Source organism: Mus caroli, chromosome 5, assembly GCF_900094665.2.
Source record: "Mus caroli chromosome 5, CAROLI_EIJ_v1.1, whole genome shotgun sequence".
NCBI classification, from domain to species: Eukaryota; Metazoa; Chordata; class Mammalia; order Rodentia; family Muridae; genus Mus; species Mus caroli.
Window position 1 is genome coordinate 11,562,079 of NC_034574.1, and position 20,243 is coordinate 11,582,321.

Genomic DNA, 20,243 nt, shown 5'->3' on the forward strand with positions numbered 1-20,243 from the left:
CTTATTGATGGTGTCTTTAGCCTTGCAGAAGCTTTGTAGTTTCATGAGGTCCCACTTGTCAATTCTCGATCTTACAGCACAAGCCATTACTGTTATGTATAATTTTAATCTGAAACTGAACATCCAATTTAAAGTAGTCCATTGGAAAAGATAGTGAATAAATTATTTCAATAATATACATTATTTACTAATATTTTTATCACTGTTTAGTCTTGGCTAACTTGGAATTCTCTATAGACCAATCTGTCTTTGGACTCAGAGCCTCTGCCTTCCAAGTGCTGGATTCAAGGGCATGTGCCATCATACCTGGGAAAAACAGTCCTGCATATAGTCTTGTATATACAGTTTGCATTGAATAAAAACAGAGTGGGCAATTAATTGAAAGCACCACTTTTACTAGCTGCAACAACATTTTCTGTCAAAGAAAAGCATCCCAGCCAAACCCCAGTGTCTGGAACTTGTTCAGACAATAGAGGGAGAGGGAACTGGCTTGTCCTGGGATTTCTTTTGTGCTGCTGTATTACTTTTCAATTGCAAAAAAATAAATGACATAAAGATGGTGTTTTATATTTGAATATTCATATAGGTAAATGGAATTTGGTTTATTTTTTATTTTGTTATTTTAAGTTGCCTATTAGTTTTGTAAATAGATCTTATTGTTAGAGGTGGTGGTATTTCTCATGCCATGGCATGCACATGGAAGTCAGAGGACAGCTCTCAAGAGCCAATTTTCTCCTCCTGCCAGGATCTCCTTCTGTGTGATCTAGAGATGGAATTCAACTTTTTGGTCTTGGTCTGAGCACCTGAACTCACTAAGGCATTACCTAAGCCCAGTTATACTTAGTACTTTGGCTGAGTTTCTCTGATATACTTTGTTTTTCAGCTTCTCCATGGGTGGATAATAGTAGAACTCCAAACAAGATTGATCTATATGATGTACGAAGAAGACCATGGTATGATGTTTTGACTATCTCTAAAGATGCGATCAATAAATGGGGGTTCTATCATTTGTTAATACATTGAGGGAAAACTTCCCCTTGGTGGGATGGGCACTCTCTTATATAGAATGCTGTGATACTTTCAAAATACAAATACAATTAATGACAAATAAAAATGATGTGTTTGAGAAGGAAATCTCTGTGAATACTGATAAATGATTTTCAGACTCAATTCAAATGGATTTCTGTAAGTCTTCTGTGCAGTTTTAGCTTTCGGTCTCCTTTAGCTGGCAGGGCTTTTCTTCGAAGAACAACTACTTTGCTTGGGGAAAAGCCCTCACATAGAGATGGCACGAAGTCACAGACAACTTGCCTCTGGCAGTGAACTAATGGGAACTGGCCCTAAGCTAACAGTGCTGCCTAGATACTTCCATAAAGTTTAGGTTTTATTATTTCTCCCCAAAGTAGTTTTATTTGTTTGACACTATTAAAGTAATTCATCATCCTAATTCAAAACACAAGAAAATAAGAACAATATATGTTTGGACTCTCTGGGAGACAACTATGAAACTTCATGTATTTTTATTATTGATTGGATTTTGAGTGTATAAAAGTTATAGTTAAATTGTAAATTTACTATATTTAATGAGTTCACATATACAACATGGTGCCTTATACTCTGTTCTTTTCATATTAATTTTTGAGTATGTAGTAACGAAAAGGAATAGTTAAAATCACTTTAATAAAGGCTATCTGTTCACTTATATAAGAATGTCCTTATTGTGTTTGTGCATTGCTTCCAACTTCTGGTATTTTCACACAAATTCTGTGCAGCACGGTGGTGGTTGAACGAACATTTAGTTATGGCTTTCAAGTGTCCTGTGTAATATCCAATAGCTATTTACATAAACACAACCTTAAGTAATAGTTACCAATGTATTAATGACTTTTTAAGTGTCCTGCTGAATATCCAAGAGCAATGTACATGAACAAAACCTTGAATGATGGTTAGTAATATTACTATTAATAATATTTCTCTAGTCTGTTATTTAATGGAAGCAAATACTATGTTATAGCATAGTTGTACTTAAGAAACAGTCATTTTATGGGAACTGTAGGAGCGAGGTATCACTCACCTGAAGCAGACACTTTGCTGCACACTCAGCCGCACACCAGGACAATGTGTTAAGATGCTAGACATGAGCTGGATTGTCTTGCATGGGCAAACAGTGGAGCTTTGCCTATTGGTCTGAATACAGAGCATGGAGTGGTTTGCAGGCAAGACACTGGAGTGCTCATTCTACAATTAATCCCAAGTAGTAGCAGCTGTGCTCTGAAATGTTGAAAATGAATTGGCTTGCCTTCTGTCTGTTGCTGGGTCAGTTGAGTCAGATGCAGCCCTTCCCGCTGTGGAAGGCAGATGCCTAATCCCTTCATTTTTTTTGTTCCCCTCCAGTCTCTGGCTAAGCAATATGTGTTTTCTTTTTGTTCCTTTTCTTTCTTTTTCTTTTCTTTTAAATTACTTTGCTACTATCAAATTTATCTCTCTACAAGCACTTAACTTCCTGCCTAAATCTCCCGAAGTGTGTATTTCAAATACAGAAAATCAGAGATGTGGTTCTAGTTTGGAATTTACATTTAAACTGTTTCTCCGGTGATTCTTGGATACCATAAGTCTTTTAGAGTTTCTGCTTCATATTTCTGGTAATAATAATATCCACTACCTGGTTTCAGTTATTTAACTGTTATATTTCCTTTCAATTTTCTTTTTTTTTTGATTTTTAATATTTTTATTACATATTTTCCTCAATTACATTTCCAATGCTATCCCAAAAGTCCCCCATAGCGCCCCCCACTTCCCTACCCACCCATTCCCATTCTTTTGGCCCTGGCATTCCCCTATATTGGGGCAATTTTCTTTATCTTAAGGTTTATTGACTACTTATCTCTCTGTGTTTATTTATTTTTTGTATTTAAAAATGTCATAATTTGTTGTTCACTACAACTAAAATGTCAGCAATCAGAATTTAGGGGTGGGCGTGGTGGCACGCGCCTTTAATCCCAGCACTTGGGAGGCAGAGGCAGGCGAATTTCTGAGTTCAAGGCCAGCCTGGTCTACAGAGTGAGTTCCAGGACAGCCAGGACAATACAGAGAAACCCTGTCTTGAAAACCCAAAAATAAATAAATAAATAAATAAATAAATAAATAATTGGAATTTAGGATTGTTCCTTCAGAAATAAATAATCTTTGGAAAGTAATTTTAGTCACTGCTTACATTAAATTTCATCTTCATTTTTTTTCATAAATCCCTGGAAACTATGCATTCAAAAGCCATAATGTATTAATATCTCTAATGGGATCTTAAATACCCTTTTCAAGAAAACATTTCAGAGTATGTTTAAAAGAGCATTGTTTAGTATTGTGTAATAGAATGGGTCTTTGTTTTAATCATATCTTATTTCAGAAGTGTATAAATATGAACACAGCAAATATCAATGTTAGACATAGAGGAAAAGGCAATGTCTCTCTGGTTTCTGTTTCAGGTACATCCAGGGAGCTGCATCCCCCAAGGACATGCTCATTCTGGTGGACGTGTGAGTAGTGCATGAGACATGTGTAGGTAATAATAGGTTGTTGGGAATTAGAAGTGTATGAAAGTTGGGATAACAAAGAATCAATATAATGGTTGTATAGCTAGAAAAACAAGCCCAACTTAGATATTAGCAATCGATTGTCGATTTGGCTCAATCAGTAAAGTGCTTGTTGCACAAGAGGAAGGTCTGAGTGCCTATCTCTGGCTTTTTACAGGAAAACAGTTATATGATAAGGGAGCAGTGGTTGTGCCTGTACTGCCAACTGTGGAGAGTAGGAGAGAAGAAGAGCCCCAGGGCTCACTGATTAGACAGTCTAAGGGATCAGTCTGTTCTGGGATCACTGTGAGACCTAAGTATTAAAGAACATGGTAGAGAGCCACAGAAGATGCCTGGCATTGACCTCTGACATCCAAACACATATGCTCACCCACCCATTCCACACCCCACACTTATGTATATGGGCACCCAAAACAATAACAAAACTAGAAAGATTATTTTATTGAAAATGTAGATAATGTTTATTTGTATCTGTGTCAAACTGAGAAATTATACTATTCTAAAATCTGATGAGATCACTTTTGTTCTTTATGATCGCGCTTGATAAATGACAGGTGAATGACACACGGACCCATTTGTCTGTTTGTAGGAGTGGAAGTGTGAGCGGATTGACTCTGAAACTCATCCGAACATCTGTCTCCGAGATGTTAGAAACCCTCTCTGATGATGATTTCGTGAATGTAGCTTCAGTGAGTATGGATGGCTGCTCCTTCTGGAATCCCGCCTGCCTGTCTCCCTACATCATTACATACTGGGTTGTTTTTTCCTTAGATGGGCTGAGGCATTGTCAGAGTGCTATAAGCTGCCTTAACGATCTAGCCTGTATTGTCCTTTCTAAGATGCTTAGCATTACCACCACTGAAGTAATGAATACTGAATGAAAAGCATTCCTTTCTTTCCCTCAAAGGAGCCCACATGGGTACTGTGAACCCTTCCACACACAGGCACCTTTGGGACATCTTATGAAGTAGCAGAATTGAATTGTTAATTGCTTGTAGCTGGTTATGCTCATGTGTGGCCTGGACAGCTGACCTTATTGAACTGAGTTTTTCCTAACAGAAGAAATAAAGGAGCAAGTGAATAAGCTGGGAATCATCTTAGACCTTTTCCTAGCTAGGAAGGACTAGCCTTGTGGCAAATGGGCCAAGATGTGCCATGTCTCATCTTGATCTATGTCATTTAGGGACCCAATTTCATGGCCATTTTCTAGTGCATGAAATTTCATATGTGAAGTGGTTCATTTATGGAGATGTGGCTGAAGGAGCAGTAGATTTTGGTGGTGTTGATTTTTATTGAACAAAAAAGAATAGATCTGCTTCTAAAATCACTGGGTAGGGTGAAGTTAAAGTCTACAACTGATTGTCTCACTTTCCTGGAATTGGAGGACACAGAAATCTCCATAATCCTAATTCTTCTAATGATGATGGAATGGTGATGCTAAGATGGAGAGGACTTATCCCTAAAATGAAATCACTAAGATATTCCTGAATGCTGGTATGGATAAAGAGTATAGAACCCATTATGGATAATGTAAGACTTCCTGGATAGTGTGTCATGATGTATAATTCTCAAGGAGAATAATTTTAAAATATTCTATAGTTCAAATAAATTCAGATGGAACCTTGTCAAACTCTTGTTGAGACATTATGGCAAGATGACCGCTTTAATTAAGATATAGGAAAGAGCTTCATTTGTATATAAATGTATTAATTAAAAAACTTTGGAATAGTTTAAAATGTTATCCTTGGCAGAATGAAAGAGAGTGGCTTAAATATATTTAGTTCAGATTTGTCATATATAATAAAAATTATTTAAGACAAGAAAATAATTAATACTATTAATGTTTTCTTTGGCTTCTTCCAAAAACTGAACATCAGTCCTGAGTTGAAGTAGCTTCTTTAGAAATCACAGGGCATAGAACTAGTTCAACAGTGAGAGGTGAAGTGTGCAAAGGGAGAATCTAATTGTATAGTCTTAATTTAATTTAAGGAAACCAAGTTTGTTGAGAAATTCTAGAAGCCTCCAGGGATTGTCTTTTTTTAAGAGTTGCTAAGCTACAAACCCTAAAGACCCAGTGTGTTAGGTACCAGCATCCCTTATGTGTAGATGAACAGAATATGGCCACAAGCAGGTATTCTGAAATGGGAAAATTATGGATTCTGAAGGTTGAAAGCTGATCAGTGTATACCCTAGTCAATTAATCAACCATAAAAATTGACATTATCACATAATAGTAATAATAATAATAATAATACACCTATGATGATGATGATACACAGAACATTTTATAAGAGGGTGGTGAGCTTAAAGTTAGTGTCTGAGGGGATCCATGCAGCTGTCCTATAGGGAAGTAAGTGGCACAAAGAGGTAATAATGAAAACTGGTACAGACTGACTTCAACCTGGATCAGACTTTGAAGTGTCTAATGCCAGGTGGTTTTTAATCCCAATATATTTCAGCCCAGTATAATTTGAGAAAAAAAATGTATTCTACTGTAATACAGTCCCAAGTACCCAAGGAAGGGTAAACTCCGCTCAGGGTACATCATGAAATTCTAATCAGGGTATGTGTCATGTTGTCTTCCAAGAAAATGGGCTCTAGAGATAGGCTACCTGTACTAGTTTAAGGGCCTAAGGGTGGCCTGGTTTTAGTCACACAGATAGAATACAGGTCATCTGAGCCTTGTGCAAATTTGATATGACCTGACCCATCCAATAATGCAGATCAGGCTATTAATCAGTTCCAATTCTTAGAATTCTGAATTGAAGAACAGGTTTTTCATCTTTCCCATTGGATAGACTCCCATTGCCTTAATATTCCTGGTCTCTCTGGATATCTGTGGGCACAGGGATCTTTATACTATGCCTCCAAGAAGTGTCAAAATCAATAATATTTTGTAGTCTATTCATTTTTTTTGTTCCTCTGATACCCATTCCAATTTCCCTATACTCTTGCCTAACCTTGCATCAGCATCAGTAGCTTGGTTGGCATATTGCCTTACATATTTTAAGCAGGGGGCTTTGAATTCAATGTTCATTCAAATAGTAGGTCTATGATTGTCTATTCATAGACATTACAATAGATGAAAGCATTGAATGAATACCATAATTCCATGTACAGTCTTCTCTGCCTCTATTATATTGCAGCAAATTTAATGACAAACTATTTTAAAATCTTGGTACGTTTGAACTAGGTTCCCAAATACCCAGAGAGCAAATAGACATTTAGGTTTAGCAAATTCTTAATGACCACCATAAATATTGTTCTCATTTCCACCACATGCACATGAAATGCAGAATATTCCTGCATACTCCATAGAGACAGGAAGTAGGCAGTTCTTGAGTGATACTCTGGGTTATAGTGACAGGAGATAAGCTTCCTCACATTTGGTTCCCACATCAATGCTTTCTATTTTCTGAATGCTAAACCAGTAGGTGAGTGTGAAGGCATTGCTGATGTTTTTCATGCAAATATGCCATGGCAAATTCCAAGCAGCTTGCAAAAGGTCAACTGACCATAAACAACGCCTGAAAATCTAAAGATTGCTTTTCATGAATTAATATAATCCTGACACATGCAAAGAACAACATACCCAGTCAGATTGTCTTCTTCATGCTGGAGCCTTAGCACATAGTTAAGGGTAAATAGTTTATTCAAGCCAGTGTCTAGGGAGATAGCATGTTAGGCCCTGTAAATTCTTTGGACATGTGTCTGTTATCCGGCTTACTTTTCAAACTAGTTTGCTTCATTTGAGTGTTTAAGTAGATTCCCATGATAAGGCAAGCAGTATGTGAACTCTGAAGGTTAATAATACTTTCTGAGGTGCTATGGTGAAGTACCTGGGACTGGATTTATGTCAGTAATAACAGACACAAATTTACTCCTTTCCTAATGAGTCAACATATAACTTTTTTTAAAAAGTAAGTTGATGCTCATTTCCCTGAGAGGTATTATTGTATGGACCCTGTGCTGAATTGGTGCTAATGAGCTGGCCATAGCTGTATCCATGTGCACAGTAGCTATATCAAAACAGATGCAAAAGACCTGCACTCTTCATTCTAAGTATATACTTTCTCCCTCTCTCATTTCTTGGCTACACTCACAGGGCCATTTAATACTCATTGTAGTTATCTGAGACAGGTAGGTTCCAGAGGATGAATCATTTTACCCCCGCCCCCACTCTCTAGTAATACAACTGGAGATGCACATTCTCTAGGACACATGGATGTGACACACAGTTGTATACAATTCATCCATTTTGCCATAGCTTATCCTCAGCTTCTTCTTCAACTCTGCCTAAGAGAGGTCTTCCAGTATTTCTCCTCCCTGGGCAAAGTATTCAAGAGGTTTCCACCTGTACAGAAAGACATGTATTTCCTTATTCCAGGAGATATCTGGTTCTCTATATAAAATTACAGTGAAGTGCATTTTGCCTCAAGGCCTCTCAAAATCCATTTCCTGTGTGTACTCCTGGCTTCTGCTGCTTCATATTCAACATACCTGCTCATTCTTTGTTGAATATTCTGTTTTCTTGTTTTCCTGGCACAGACCGTACTATTGCAGGTGGTGTCTATTGAAATTTGGCATTTTTGTTGCCTAGAGCCACGAGAGAAGATGGGATGAAATATTAAAGAGAGCAAATGTCATCTTTTATTGTCTCTCAGAGTGGAGATGCCACGGCACTGTAATAAAAGGGAACCATTTATATCTATACTGGAGAAATACTGGAAGACCTCTCTTAGGCAGAGTTGAAAAAGAAGCTGAGGATAAGCTATAGCAAAATGGATGAATTGTATACAACTGTGTGTCACATCCATGTTTCCTAGGGAATATACAACAGAGGGCACAGTATCTTCAAGGCCACCTCCTTGTGTATCATACTGGCATTTGGATAGATGCTGTGGCAGCTTAACACCTTTCTACCTCACATTCTCAATGTAAATCTCTTTGTTCTAGGACATGTTGACCACAGTAAGAAAGGGGAATTGGTCCATAAAACTTTTCCAGGTTTCTTGGTCTACATTTGGCTGGACCAAGGATACTGCTTTCTTCAGTGGAATTTAAAGACCTCTCAGTGCTTAGCAGTACAATTATTATTGTCTTCACATTTCTCAGTGATCTACTATGCCTTCTCCATTTACATAATGCTCAGATTACTATAGCTGAATCTGTAGTGTAGTGATGCCAAATGCCTGCGCAGTCTTCTTGGCTCCAGTTATGGACAGTACACTCCTTCACTAAGGCTCTTTCTTTTTATTGCCATGAGTCTAGTAAATTGGTCTCTTCAGGAATATCATCCTGAGCATCTATGTACCAAGAGTGGTATCAAATAAGATTAGTTTCCCTAGAAACAGTTACTGAGATAAAGATTTAAATTCAAATAGTTGATATGGAAAGTTACTCTAGAAAAATCTGATTGTGAAATCCAGAAATTAAAGAAGGAAACCAGTGAATAATGCATTGTTCAGTAGCACAACCCTCTGAGAGTTGAGCTCATTCCTCTGCCCTTCAGGAAATAGTATACAAAGGCGCATATTTTCAAAGGGGAGATGTGTTCTTATGTGAAATGACTAACCCATGTGACATGAGTTCCCTATCTTTCACAGCATGCTGTCTTCAGTGCAGAGGTTGGAGTGCAGTCTTGGGCAGATTCAGGTTATGTTGGCATGTACAGAACGTATGTGCACCAGTAACATCTGTCCAAGTAAGACAGTGAACAATGCTATTGCCAAATTCTAAAAGAATTTTCTGCTGACATCACCTTTGAATAGGTATTGTGCATTCAATGTTGGGCCACCAGTTAACAGCTCTTTTCCTACTGGAAGAACACAGTTGGAGTCAAAACTGAGATTCACAATGACTAAGAAAAATTTTAATCATTGTTTTGCTGAAGCCATTCCTACTTTAGATTTGTACTTCTACTGTGGCTGTTTTTGAGAAGTGTCTCAATGATTTACCTGCCCAAGTCTACCATACCTGGCTTTAACTATATATTTTTTGGAAAGTAAACATTTTAAATGACTTCTTAAAAGATATAATTACTAAAAAGCACGAATGTAAGACAGTTTCTTGTTCTTTCTTTGATCCAGGCTTATGTGAACTTTACCAATACACAAAAACTACTTATGCATCCTCATATGGGTATCCCACTGTTGTGAGCTTAACCATAAGAGAAATAGACTGTCTTATTCTTAGTAGTAACAGAGAACACACATGATCAGGAAGTAATAAATGTCATGGTTTTTATATGCTTGGCCCATGGAGTGGCACTATTAGCAGGTGTAGCCCTGTTAGAGTAGGTGTGTTACCATGGGGGTGGACTTTAAGAACCTCATCCTAGCTGCCTAGAAATCAGTATTCTGCTAGCAGCCCTCAGATGAAGATGTAGAACTTCCCAGCTCCTCTTGCGCATGACTGCCTGGATGCTCTTGTTCCCTCTCTGGTGATAATGGACTGAACCTCTGAACTTGTAGGCCAGTCCCAATTAAATGTCATACTTATAAGAGTTGCCTTGGTCATGGTGTCTTTCCACAGCAGTAAAACCCTAACTAAGACAATAAACATGGGTACCTTAAGTTAATCATGAAAATATTTCTTATACATTTGGATTAGAGAAGGCTGACAGTAAAATGTATAGAACTCTTGAAAATGAGCACTTATTTCATTAAGATATCTGAAAGAAGTAATAGTGACTTAACTCTCCCCCCAATGAAAGTTTTGCTGGCTTCATTATCTACCTCAGGTTTTAATTCTTTTATTCAGGTTGCTGTTTACTGCTTTTGTTAAACAAAAGAAGACCAATTTTCCATCAGACTAAACTGAACTCTTTGTTAAATATACACCTTGTTTAATTTTATTACATCAGAATGATCATTTGAATACAATCATAATTTAAAACTTACTTGTAGCTTTTAAGCAATCATATTATTCAAGACCTAGTTTTGATCTGAAAAATCGCTACAGCTAAAATCAGTACTTGGAAGGACCAAAGAAATCTGTGCGTATGAAGGATGCTATAATTCTAACATATAGGAGGTAAATACAGCAGAGTCCCCATGAGTTCATAGCCAGGTTAGTCTATACAGTAAAACCTTATCTTGAACATATTTACAGAAACAAAGATGATCTTAATTGTTCATTTTTATTTATACTTTAAATTTTAGTTACATACAGGGAACAAAGGAGTTTATATGTACATAGATAATACATACAACGTTCATATGTTAGAGATATAGAGAATACAGGGATAGATATAAGTTGATAGACAGGTAATAGGTAGATAAGGTAGGTAGGTGGGTGGATGGGTGGATGGATCTATAGATGAGAGATAATTGATAAAAATAGATAGGTGATAGATAAACTATAGAATGAAATGTGGCACAACCATTCATCTTTACAACCTTACACAGTAGGAAAGTGTCTTAGTCAGGGTTTCTATTCCTGCACAAACATCATGACCAAGAAGCAAGTTGGGGAGGAAAGGGTTTATTCGGCTTACACTTCCATGCTGCTGTTCATCACCAAAGGAAGTCAGGACTGGAACTCAAACAGGTCAGGGAGCAGGAGCTGATGCAGAGGCCATGGAGGGATGTTCTTTACTGGCATGCCTCCCCTGGCTTACTCAGCCTACTCTCTTATAGAACCAAGACTACCAGCCCAGGGATGGTCCCACCCACAAGGGGCCTTTCCCCCTTGATCACTAATTGAGAAAATGCCTTACAGTTGGATCTCATGGAGGCATTTCCTCAACTGAAGCTCCTTTCTCTGTGATAACTCTAGCTGTGTCAAGTTGACACAAAAATAGCCAGTACAGAAAGAATGCTAGATTTAGTTTTATAGACAGTTGTACTGACTAAGGGGTTTGTGTGAGGACTTGACACAAGCTGGAGTTATCACTGAGAAAGGAGCCTCCCTTGAGGAAATGCCTCCATGAGATCCAGCTGGCATTTTCTCAGTTAGTAATTAATGGGGAAGAGCCCAGCCCATTGTGGGTAGTGTCATCCCTGGGCTAGACTTGGGTGCTATAAGAAAACAAGCTAAGCAAGTCATGGGAAGCCGTCCAATAAGTGGCAACCTTCCATAGCCTCAGCATAAGCTCCTGCCTCCAAGTCCCTGCCCTGTGTGAGTTCCTGTTCTGACTTCTTTTGGTGATGAACAGCAATGTGGAAGTGAAAGCTGAATAAACTCTTTCCTCCCCAACTTGCTTCTTGGCCATGATGACTTGTGCAGGAATACAAACCTCACGAAGACAACAGGGAAAGAGTAGAAAGAATTCTAGTAATTTTCTCAAGTAAGAAGACAGAAATGAAGCATTGCCATATACATTTATAAATTTAGCCTTATAAAAAAGGCTATGAAACTGAATCTTCAAGAAAAAAGTATAACTTTTCTGACTTTAAAGATACATGAAAATATATTACAAAATAAGATAGAAATAATTCTGTTAAAAAGCAAAGAATTTTTTGTGTAGGTGCATATGTTCTTATGCGTTTGGGGGCCATTTATTGTCTTTCCTTGGATGTTTGTTGTGTCTGGCCAGTAGATCAGAACCTGGGTTCTAGCCTGGAAAGGCATTTTTGAAACCTGGAAGAGAAGAGGGGCTGGGCTGTGCGAGATAAGGAAGGAACCAAGACAAAGCTCTCTGCTCAAGGTTCAATTTTTACTATTCTGGCACTCAGTTATAAAGGAAGGGGGAGGGGCCCAATTCCCGCCAAATAATCTTGGGGTCCAGTAGCAGGGTGATCACATGATGGCCTCGAAACAGCAAAGCGGCAGGTTCCAGCAGTGGGCATGGCAGAACGATTGAGATGGAAGCTCCATCCAGGTGTAAAGAGTGGAACCATTAAGGCTGGGGAGGGGAGGCTACAGATGTTGTCTATCTTTTTGGGTTTTCCTTTTTAAGAACATAGTCTTTTACTGGTCTAGAACTTGCCAAGTAGGCTAGGCTAGTTTGTTATTAATCAAGAGGGATATGTCTGTGAGTCCCCATAGTAGTAAAATTACAACTACATCATCACACTTTAAAAATAACATTTTTATTAATTCCCTGGGTATTTCATATAGAGCATTTTCATATTCTTGCTGCATCTCCTCCATGACCTACTCCAATGGCCTCACCCAACCAACTGCACATCTCTTTTCTCCTTTTATTTAAAACCCATTAATTCAACCAGCCTTTGGGCAAGCAAGGCAATTTAAGAACTGGGCCATCTCCTTATTCTCAAGAAATTCTTTGTAAAAGCATAAATGTATTGCTCTATCAAAAAGATGCTTTCTGTGTATTTATAGAGGAATTACATAAGGAAATTTGCTATATTGGGCCTTAAAAATGTATTTTAATTGGATTATTATTATTCTTTTTGCAGACAAATACACATCTAAGTTGTGAGTTTCTACCTGGGGCAATATATGGTTTTAGTCATTACTTCCTTCCTTTCCTCTGTGCTCTTGGATCCTGTCCTACTTTACATTCTTACTTATGGTTCTATTGCTATTGTCAGCCACACAAGTCCACAATTAACAGAAATTATTTTATTAGCTACTGGGTTTTATGTACAAACTCTCTGAAACAGATGCAATTGGGGTTCATTCTTCTGCAACATTTTGCTAAAGTTATATGTTATTTTTAGGCGTTAGTTTCTAACCAAATGGAGATTTAACAACTTAATAGTAGGGAGATTCTCAGGGAAGAAAGCTTCGTTATGTGCCATGTGGAATGTATGGTATGTTCTCTCTCTCTCTCTCTCTCTCTCTCTCTCTCTCTCTCTCTCTCTCTCTCTGTGTGTGTGTGTGTATGTGTGGTGGGTGTGTGTGTTTCTGTCTGCATCATGTGTCTTTGTTTCTATCTCTGTATATTTTTGTGTGCCTGTGTATATTTGTACAATATATGTTTCTGTGTGCCTCTCTGTGTATATGACTGTGTATAGTGTGTGTATGTATAAAATGTGTGTATGTGCCTATGTGTAGATGTGTTGTATGTCTTATTTGTGTGAATGTGTGTGTATGTGTGTATGTGTGTTCTGTGTGTGTGTGATATGTGTGTATGTCTGCCTGCCTGTGGTGTTTGTCTATGTGTAGTATATATGTATATGTCTGTATGTTGTGAATAAGTATATTGTGTATGTGTGTGGCATGTGTCTGTTTGTGTGTATGTGTCTCTGTGTGCACATACATGCCTAAGTTATTTTTTTCTCGCTGAAATTATATGAAACTCAACAATATAACCTAATGATTGTGTCACTCCATCAGTGCATAATAGCAAGGCCCTGGCAGAGGTTCTATAGGGATATGCATAGTCACTGCCCCTGCCAAAGCCTTCAGGTATCCAAAAATACATATTCCTAAGAATACTGTCATCCTAACATATAAGTTCTATTACTGCTTTCCCATGTTTGCCTAGAACCACTTGACAGAAAACTGCAGCCTCTTGGTTTTAGGTTCATGCCTAAATCTGATTTAAGGTAAGTTTTATGCCTGAGTCATGTGTAAGATGTGAGACTTAAGGCCACCTCATTTTTAAATTTTTTCTGCAGTCTGGAGGCTGTTCTTTGTTGCAAAAAGGAAGCCTGCTGTTAGGCAAAGTATAAATGCAGCACAATGCAGCTGTTTTCCCACTAATCTAGTTATGAGCTTTGATACAAGTAGTGGTAGATGATAGGGCAGCAATTCAGTCACAGCATGCTCTGATTTACAGGCAGATTTTCCCAGTGTTGACACAGGGAGCAGTTGTTTATGAATGTGAGGGAGTTTGATGCTTAAAGTCAAATGCTGCATAACCATCAGAGGATGAAAGGAAAATGTGTGTTGATTGCGGGTGACATATTCAGTGTTAACAACCGAAGATCTTCCCAGCACCAATACAGCCTCATGTTTCCTTACTTACAAGTTAGATCAGACTGTCAATGTTATGGTAGGGACATTTGATTCCGTTTTCTTCCAAGAAGTTCTTGTGATTCATGTTTTTTATAAAATTCTGTCTTTGATTTCTCACTGTACAAAAGCCAAAACAAAGCATAAAGCATAATCCTAGTGCTAAAGAGGTGGCTCAGAGGTTAAGAGCACTTGCCTCCCTTGTAAAGGTCTGCAGTTCTGCTTCTTGTACCTACAACAGCTCAGAACCTTTTGTAATTAAATCTGCAAATATCTGACACCCTTTTCTGGTCTCAGTGGGCCTCTGCATACAAAAATAAAAATAATAAAATGCATATTTTTGGAATAATCAAACTATGGAATATTGTCAGAGAGGTTTTTTTTCCTTGAAAAAACACTAGTGCTACCCCAGGCCTAGGATGGGGTTACTAAACGACAGTCTATGTAGAAATGCTTGTGCAGCATTGGGAGTGATGAGCAGCAAGTCCTACTGAAAAGAGAAGGAAAAGCTCTGCTCTAGTAAACTTTCCTTTGTGTTTGCTTTTCAAAACAAACCTGGCTTCCCTGCATAGAGGTGCTTGCCTTTCTAAATAATTCACGACAGTGGACAAATATATTCTGAGGATCACAACAGTCTTTTTTTTGTCAAGGTAACTTTTATTCACCTGATATAGTATTATCTCAGAGGCTTACTGCTGATTAAGCTTGCCCTTTCTAGTTCTTTCTAAACTCTGATAGCTGGTTTAACTCGGCTGTTCTGACTCAAATTTCTTTCCAGAATGATGAATTCAATCTGGCTTCTCTCAATTTCTGACTGAATTGTTCTGCTTGGCCTCAATCTAACTTGGGCACTCTTCTACTCTTCTGGTTCCTTCTCATTTTCTGACTTCAACTGCCTCTGCTGACTTGCACTGAACTGCACCAACTCACGAATGAACTTGGCTCCTCTGCACACTCACTGCACTGTCTCCCAACTGACAGAGTCTCTGACCTCTGGAATTGCACTTACATAGCTTCTCTTTCCTATGCTGTCCTCATGAGAGTTGCATATATCCTACCTCTTACTCACTCTGTCAAATCTCTCTCTGGTTCATCACTTTGTCTGTCCCTCAATTAGACATCACTTTGAAACATGGCTGCTTCCTTCTACAAATTAATTTTACCTTAAAGGTATATACTAATTGTATGTCTGTATTCTAGCCAAAGGAATTAAAGGTGTATGGCATATAGTCATTCCAGCCAGATCACAAATATTTAGTTCTTTGAATGCGATCCTTTTCCAGAGCAGCCTTGTTGCTACATCTTTATTTTCCATAATTTGTGAATCAAGAAGCCAGTACTTGTTGGTCACTGCTGAAAGAAGAGCAACAGGATGCTAGGATCCTGGACACATCATTAACAGTGGCCTTCTGTTTCCTCCTCTCGGTTCTTTCTCTTAAAAGGACTCCTGGAAGTGTAGGGAGATAAGGTAAAACCTTTGAAACTACAAGGCTTATACAGGACAGTTTCCTTTTCATTAAAAGAATCAGTTTTAGTTTCTTATACTATCAGAAGTACAGAAAGAAATGTCATATGCAAAGAATTTTATATATTTTAGTCATTATTATAGCTATTACTCCTGCTGTAATTTTCATCCTTTGACACTCCTCTACCAATTGTATATAGGCAATTGGAATATTTGATATTGATAATCTTTTTTATTTCAGGTCTAAGCCTTAAACATCAAATTTCTGAAAATGTATATATTTCAGGGTAGTGAAACTAGAGGTTCCTAGTTTCTAGAAGTTTACATGGAAAAGTAATTAAGATGCTGTCTGAAGGAGAGGATTGGGGGACTATTGGCAGCTGTAATGACTGGGAAGTGTCTTGTCTTCCTGTAGTTTCTTGCCTGAAGCAAATATCACTGTCTCTGCATGTGTAGTGACCCCTGGTCCTGCTGCTGTCAACCCAGGGTAATTGGTGTTTGACTGTCCTATGCATAGTGACTCTGGCCACTGGTCCTACTATGACTAATAAATTGGCCTTCAACTCTGACCCAGAGGACTCAAATTATTTTTTTCCTGTTATCTATGAAACTGCAGGAAGCTAACTTATAAAGTTACAAATAGGGTACAACTTCAGGTCCTTCAGATTCTAAGACCACAACTTGACCATTTGACATCAACTCCATCTCAGGCGGAGGCATGAGTTGTGCTGCCTGGGCAATTCTACTCCTATCAGCTTTTCATTCCAGTTTTCCTGCTGAGATATTTCTTATAGGTCCCAGGCAAGGTCATGATCTTCTCGTCTTGTTGTTTTTAGATTCTATTTGGTGTAGGATAATTTGTTATTTTTGTATATGTAATTTAAAGGTAAAAGTAACATCACCCCCTTGCAAAATTCAAAACACCATTGAAAACAGTACCTGAGCTCACAGCTCAATATAATAAAGGACATGTGGTCTGCCAAGAGAGGATTGTGAGCAAGGAAATCTCAGCTAGTAATTTCATTTCACATCTGATAAAATACCCATCCATCTAGATTTCAGCAGAAGTTTATGTTGCCCCACAGCTCATTTATGTCAGTGAACAGGCAGATTGTTTTCTATATCCCTGTTTCTTAATTGGAGCCTGTGGCCCAGCCGTGTTAGCCTGGCCTGGCAGCTCAGTTTGGCAGTGGTTAGACATGCAGAATCTTAAGCTCTGTCTCAGACTCATATCTAGCAAGTCCTGCAAGTAATTCCCCCGCACAATGGTTATGACTGCATCACTGATAATTGTGTGTACATGAATAAGATGCCAAGCCACTGGGGACAAGGATGTTGGGACATCCACACTTATTCAAGGATTACATTTAGCATCTATTCTGTGACTTCCACATCATCCTGGAACCCATGTGAGTCACTGTTTGAATTTTAAGATCTTAGTAACTCAGTTCGGACTGGTAGTTTCTGGTAACTTTTACTCTGTAATCATTTGGGGTTGCTACTTGAAGTTACTTTCCATTTCTCTATGACCAAATACCTGACAAGGAACAACACAGGATTAAAGGACATATCCAAGCTCACTGTTTAAGGATGTACATAGTCCATCACAGCCAGGAGACATAACAAGTGAAGCTGCTTCCCAGCCTTTGACAACAGGAATAGTGATTTCTCATACTATCCCTGAAGACGGCGAGGCAGAGAGAGACACCAAGGCCAGGCCTGTCACCAGTGGCCCAGTTCTTCTAGCAAAGCCCCACTCTTCAAGGATCCTACAAACACACAGCAGCTGGAGACTGAGTGTTTAATCACAAGTGGTGGATATTCCACATCCAAAGTAGAAGGGATAATTTCAAATATGGGGTGGATGTAGAATTAAGGTCACCAAAGCAACTAAGCTCTTCCCTGTTGTCCTTGTATTTTTCAGAAACAGACAGGTACTTTTAAAAGTGGTCTTAAAAAAATGACCATAAAAAAGTACAAACTATGAAGAAAATACTAAAGAAAGGGACATGTTTGGCCCAGTCTAATAAGACAAACTAATGAAGGCTATCTAATTTCAAAGGTTGGAGGAGGCTAGCATAATTACTTTGTAAGTTTATAAGAAGGTGTTGACAAACTGGATAAAGATTTGTCATTGATTATATGGCACACCAAGTTTTGGAGGGTGGAGATTTAGTTACATGTGCAGTTTTCTACAGAGCAATGTGATATTGAAGGTGAGATATTATTAAAAATAGGACTATTATTGATTGATTTGGAAGCCTGGGCTGCTAGAAAAACAGTCCTGCATTTCAGGACTTATTGGTTAAGCTCTTTCAAATGAGTTATTCTCTTGATTTTGAGTATAAAAAATATGACTTTGGCTGGCTTGAGCAATAGACTGGCAAAATTATTCACTTGTTTAAGTTAGTGTTTGTTCTTAATTATTTAGCGAAATAAAAATTCAAATGAATTTAAAATAAAAACGGATACTACACATATTTTTTTAGTGGAACTCCTAGAATTATTTTTGGCTATTAAATTTTAAAAATTCCATGTCAGCAAATTCTTAAGGGAGCAAAAATCATTTTGACATTTTGGACAAATATAACAACTTGAAAGTTAAGGAGTCAGGCATGGGATCTTTTTGTGGTTGTTGTTGTTTTGCTTGTCGTTTTTTCCTCTTTACAATTTAAAAATGCAAGCTACTTCGTCACAAGATGACATTGTGCAGAGGTTTCCTCTTCCTGTCAGATGGAACAGTTGCCATTTTCCATTCCCCACAATCATTTAATTATCTTGTTGCTTTTTTAACCCATGCTTACACATCCTTGCAAGTACATTGCAAAATGGACTTTTCTCCCTGTGATGTGTTTCCCTGCACTGACTCTGTGCTTTATTGATAATTACTTTTCCAGCTGTTTTTGTTAACTTACACATAAATGTGCTTTTTGACTTTCAAACATGTATGTGACCTCAGTAGGTCTGAATTCAACCCAATGCAATCTCCTTCAGGCCCTGTTCTTAACTCATTGGTCAGTTTTGTTGGCCTCAGGGGCTCTCTCCTACTTACAAGAGCTCATCGGAGCTGTCAATCATGTTTGAAAATATGTCTGCCCTGCTCTGTGATGCATGTTTTAGATATGTACGGGTTAGACCTGGAATCTGCTCGCTGGGATTTGCACCTCACTGCTTCCAAGTCTTAGCTGCACATCCCCACCTCAGTCCATCACCTGTTTCCATGCTCCCACTCGGCCTCCTGGACCAGCATGTCCTGGACAGCATCCCTATGCAGTGTGCTGCCACGCCATCCATCCTTCCACCTCACTGCACGTTTCCGTATGTATGCCATTTCCCTCCAGCTGGTATGTCGTAAATATTTGTCCTTTGCTTATTTTCTATGTGCTTATTCCTCTGTCAGAATCCATGCTTCTTACTTCAGGATGGCTCCACAGGTAAAACATTTTGCAAGCCTGAGCTCTGTCTCCAGAATCACATGAAAGTGGATGGAGAGAACCAACTCACAGGCTTTGTCTCTGACCTCCATACCTGCACTATGGTAGTCATGATCTGTCTCTGTCTCTCTCTTCCACTCTGTCTCTCTTTGTGTCTCTCTCTTCCCCTCTGTCTTTCTTCCACTCTGTCTCTCTTTCTGTTTCTCTCTGTCTCTATCTCCCCCCAACACACACACACATTCTTGCACTCTAGAGCAAACACACACATTTATTTAAATTAATACGCTATTTTGTGCTACGGTTACAAAGCACATACTGACCTCTGTGGTCGGGCACTAGCTATTGTCAGCCTTAGCAGTACTGAATAAATGGCGTAAGCTCTCTGCTTTCTAACAAATTTTAGTAACATGAGTTAAATCTGTTTCCTCATGTGGCTACGATCTTCCTCATCTCTGCATTACAGATACACGTGACATGTGTATATCACTGCATTTGTTGTTTGAGCAAACTCAGCCATGACTACCCTGTGAGTGCTTTTTTCTTTACAAGCCATATGTAATCAGCTCCCGATTTTATTGAAATATTGAACATACTCACCAAGTGTGTGTCACTGTGTAGTTAGAGAGGGAAGATCAAAGAGAATGATGGCTCATTGTTTGGTTCATCATTAACATTTTTGTCTTCAGAAATAGTAGTCAAAGTAGCCAGAAGAAAAACATTTGTAATGAAAATAATACTGAGATTCTTATCTTAAGAATTGCGATTACAAAAGAACACTGTCCACACTTCTAGTTAGGCAGGTGCTGTAGAATCAAAACACCATAGTCAATTAAAAGGTGGGAGAAAAATAGAAACATCGAGTAGAAATGAGCAAGGAAGTCTCAG

General features: G+C 38.4%; 1 protein-coding gene across 4 annotated transcripts in view; it reads left to right on the forward strand.

Annotated features, from left to right (window-relative positions):
- The window catches only part of Cacna2d1 (calcium voltage-gated channel auxiliary subunit alpha2delta 1), a 419,594-nt gene that overhangs the window by 318,075 nt on the left and 81,276 nt on the right, over window positions 1-20,243 (forward strand). For all 4 annotated transcript variants that reach the window (XM_021163867.1, XM_021163869.1, XM_021163868.1 and 1 more), the window contains exons 8-10: window positions 884-953; window positions 3,483-3,533; window positions 4,180-4,279. In XM_021163867.1, the coding sequence (XP_021019526.1) occupies window positions 884-953; window positions 3,483-3,533; window positions 4,180-4,279 (221 nt within the window). The remainder of the gene's footprint in view (window positions 1-883; window positions 954-3,482; window positions 3,534-4,179; window positions 4,280-20,243) is intronic.